The sequence below is a fragment of the Olea europaea genome, unplaced genomic scaffold, assembly GCF_002742605.1.
Source record: "Olea europaea var. sylvestris unplaced genomic scaffold, O_europaea_v1 scaffold2874, whole genome shotgun sequence".
In the NCBI taxonomy this organism is placed as follows: Eukaryota; Viridiplantae; Streptophyta; class Magnoliopsida; order Lamiales; family Oleaceae; genus Olea; species Olea europaea.
This window is the reverse complement of record NW_019247276.1, coordinates 38,178-41,628: the sequence shown is the minus strand read 5'-3', so window position 1 is coordinate 41,628 and position 3,451 is coordinate 38,178. Positions and strand designations below refer to the sequence as shown.

At 35.1% G+C, this 3,451-nt stretch overlaps 1 protein-coding gene across 1 annotated transcript; it reads left to right on the top strand.

Annotated features, from left to right (window-relative positions):
- Window positions 1-657: 657 nt before the first annotated feature.
- Window positions 658-2,957, top strand: LOC111384229 (endochitinase CHI-like). Its single transcript, XM_023008490.1, has 4 exons — window positions 658-713; window positions 756-817; window positions 1,617-1,663; window positions 2,778-2,957. The coding sequence occupies exons 1-4, from the start codon at window positions 658-660 to the stop codon at window positions 2,955-2,957; spliced, it is 345 nt and encodes a 114-aa protein (XP_022864258.1).
- The last annotated feature ends 494 nt before the right edge of the window (window positions 2,958-3,451 follow it).

Sequence of the window (3,451 nt, the reverse complement as noted above, 5' to 3'; positions counted from 1 at the left end):
AAACTACAATAATACTGATGTAATTCAAATAAAATAACAAAATAAGGACATGAGGCTAATGCGAACAAAAAACAGATATTATAAATCAATACATAAAATATCCACATTTTAAGTAAGAGGACAAAAAACAATGTCATCAAAGTTTTAAATTTGATATCTTCAATTGAATTTCCAATTGAACATCCAAAAAATCTTCATTTTCATTCTGAACGACCTGATTACTAGAGGAAGCAAATTCTGCAACAGCCTTCTCCACATCATCTCTTGTTTTAAAAGCCCTAAAAGAGTTGTTTGGGAACCCGTCGACCTGCTTCTTTGCTTCGTACCAGGAACTGTAAATTCCAGGCTTACGGTCGACAAAAACAGCATATACTTTCCCTCTCTACAAAAATTTTCCGTAGAAGATAATGAAGGCGAAGGCGAACAATATATAAACTAAAAAGAGAGAGAAATTACCGTCGGTGAAGGCCCACCAGTGCAAAATGGTCGAAAATCGTTCTCAGCATCTTCCCTCTTGTCATAAGACTTGTGTCAATTATTATGAAACCCTTCAACTTGGGTCTTCGCTTCCCTCCATGTGTTGTAGATCCCAAGTTGACGACCAACAAACACCACCCAAACAGTCATGTCGCCTGAAGCAGCTGCAATTTAAGGGAAATGAAGATATTGAAAGCTGAAAAACCATACATTCAAGGCAGTTCATACTATGGATGGTAAACGCACATTTGGTTTGCTCTCTCTTCTTTGAATATAAGGTTCTTGGACCTCAACTTGAACCATTATTTGGATGAAAATGACAGTGTAGACTGCAACTCGAGTAAGTATGCATGTAGCAACTATTAATTACTATCAAACAAAATAGATTATATTTTTTGTTCATTCACAACAAAATAATTTTTCCCTTTGAATCAAAATTTTTCTTGCCATAATGGTTTAGGGAACGATTGGATCATATCGACTTGGAAAATGAAGAGATTTGTACGACTCAATTACGAGAAAGGAGCTCTACCAATTGTCACAGTTTAGACAAATTGCTTGGCCCTGTTTTAAATACTTCATATCTCAACAATCTCTATAAAAACTTTAAACAAGTAATCACACTCACCAAATGCCAAACTAAATAGAATCATGAATAATTTGGGTCACTTATTCGCAGGTTGCAAAAGTCAAAACAGAAGGTGAAGAACTGCTTTCAATTTTCCTCATTATTATTAATTTTGACTGGAAATTTAAACATTTCCTAGATTCAACTAAAACACAAAATATAACTAACTGATGAACCAGAAAATCATTACACAAATTATACTCAAAGCAATAAATAAAGGAAGCAACATAAAACCATTTTTTCCGGCCAGATTAATCACTAAAACAGGAAAAAAAATCTTACTTTATTTCGAATGGAAAAGATCAAGTAGTAACATATTCATCAGTAAAAACGGAAATGAAAAAAAGAAGAAGAAGAACGTGTTGTTTGCTGGAAATTGAACTAGCTGCCTGTTGGATTTATATATATATGGTGTCCCAACTTGCGCCAGACTATATCCTCGTCCCTGAACCTCCGGCCCCTCAGCTGCTCAGGGAGGTAAATCGTAGGATGTGCCATTATTGGTTCCCAGGTTCCCACATGACTTTTACTCATTCCCCAAAGGAAGCCTCCTCCATGGTAATTAATCCACCAATAATTCCTTCTTTATTGGATCAAAGGTTCCCACCAGGAATCGAACTCCTCACGCTTGGTTCCAGAGCCCCCCAATGTGTTTGTTCCGCCAACTTGGATGTGCCTTGGGGGGCTGGCTGAAAAGATTATATACATACACGCACAGTAGGAGCAGACGATTGAAGAACGAGCTGATTGTTGGAAATTGAACCAGTTGTCTGCTGGAAAATAAAAGAGTGCTATTGTTGATATATATACGCGCACGAAAATTCTGGTGGAGAAAATCATAGTCACTACAAGAAGTTTATACGTTCCCTACAAATTTTCCGTTGACAAATTGAGATTTTGTAGGGCTACGAGTTGCTTCAAAATTTTTAATATTAGAGGATTTGTGCCCACAAAAATTTATATTTTCTCCCAACAAAAGATTTGAGGGGCAAAATATATCTTTTGCTGACAAAAATATTTTACATATTTGTAGGCTAAAAATTAGAGAGAAATCGAAAAACTTACCAGATTTCTCTTTCGTATGGAAGACGGCGAAGCTGAAAACAAAAGAGCAAGTAGGGTTTTTTTTCAATAAAGGGGTCGCCTGTCTGACAAAAATCTCATTAGTGATAAGGTTGTTGACTAGAGAACCGCACGTGCGGTTCTCTACGTTCAATTTTTCTTTATTTTAAATTGTTTCGAGAACCTTCTCCATTTTCCTTTTTTTTTTTTTTTTTTTTAAAATGTTTAAGAACCGCACGTAGGGTTCTCCATCTTACATTTTTAATCAAGCAAAATTGAAATTCTAGAAAATGCCAAAGAGAACCGCACGTATGGTTCTCGTTGTTTCCATAGCCTTCTCCATTTTCCATTTTTCTTTAGTGTAAATATTCACAAGAACCCCACGTACGGTTCTCTTTCGAAGAGAACCCCACGTACGGTTCTCATTCGATGAGAACCGCACGTACGGTTCTCTAAAATGTTCAAGAACCGCACGTAGGGTTCTCTATTTTCTTTATCTACTGAACTAATAATAATTCGTTTTCAATGCAATACATTAAATATTTATTAAAATTTTACCATTTAAGTGTTTTTCGACTCACGATAATGAAAATAAGAATTGTTTATTTAGATAGTCGACGAACTCAATCACATAACTTCTGGACAGGGTTTTGGGGGTACAATTCGTACAGTTAATGGCGATCTTGAATGTGATGGTGCAAATCCAAACACTGTTAACGCTCGTGTGAAGTATTATAGGGAATATTGTGATAAACTTGGTGTTGATCCTGGCAATAATATTAGGTGTTAGGAGTTGAGGAAATGATGAGTTTTTAGCTTGGATGATGTTTGTTGGGCGTGTCAAACGTTGGTGAAGACAAATTTTATTTGCGATTTTTGAGTTTTTGGGTGTACCAAATATGGTGTTAGTTTTTACGTTTGCCGGAATAAAATCTTGATGTTCGACTTTCTTTTTGTTGCTTGATTTATACTCTTGTTTAAGTCCCTCTTGACTAAGCTTTTTACGATTATATGTTGGTGATTTTTAAAAAAAAATGTGGATCCAATAAAATGTATAATCTCAAAACATTTTATGGAATCATGGCTAAATTAGACAAAAAGAAGTTTTCATTTAAGAAAAGTGAACATTAGAGCTGAACAAAGCACTCTATTTATTTACACTATATTCATAACTACTATCTATTATTATACACACATTTCATCGAACCTACTCGTATTCCTCTTTATAACTTGATTTATAAATTTGCCAAACGAATTAGGCAATATAGAATATACATATGTCCA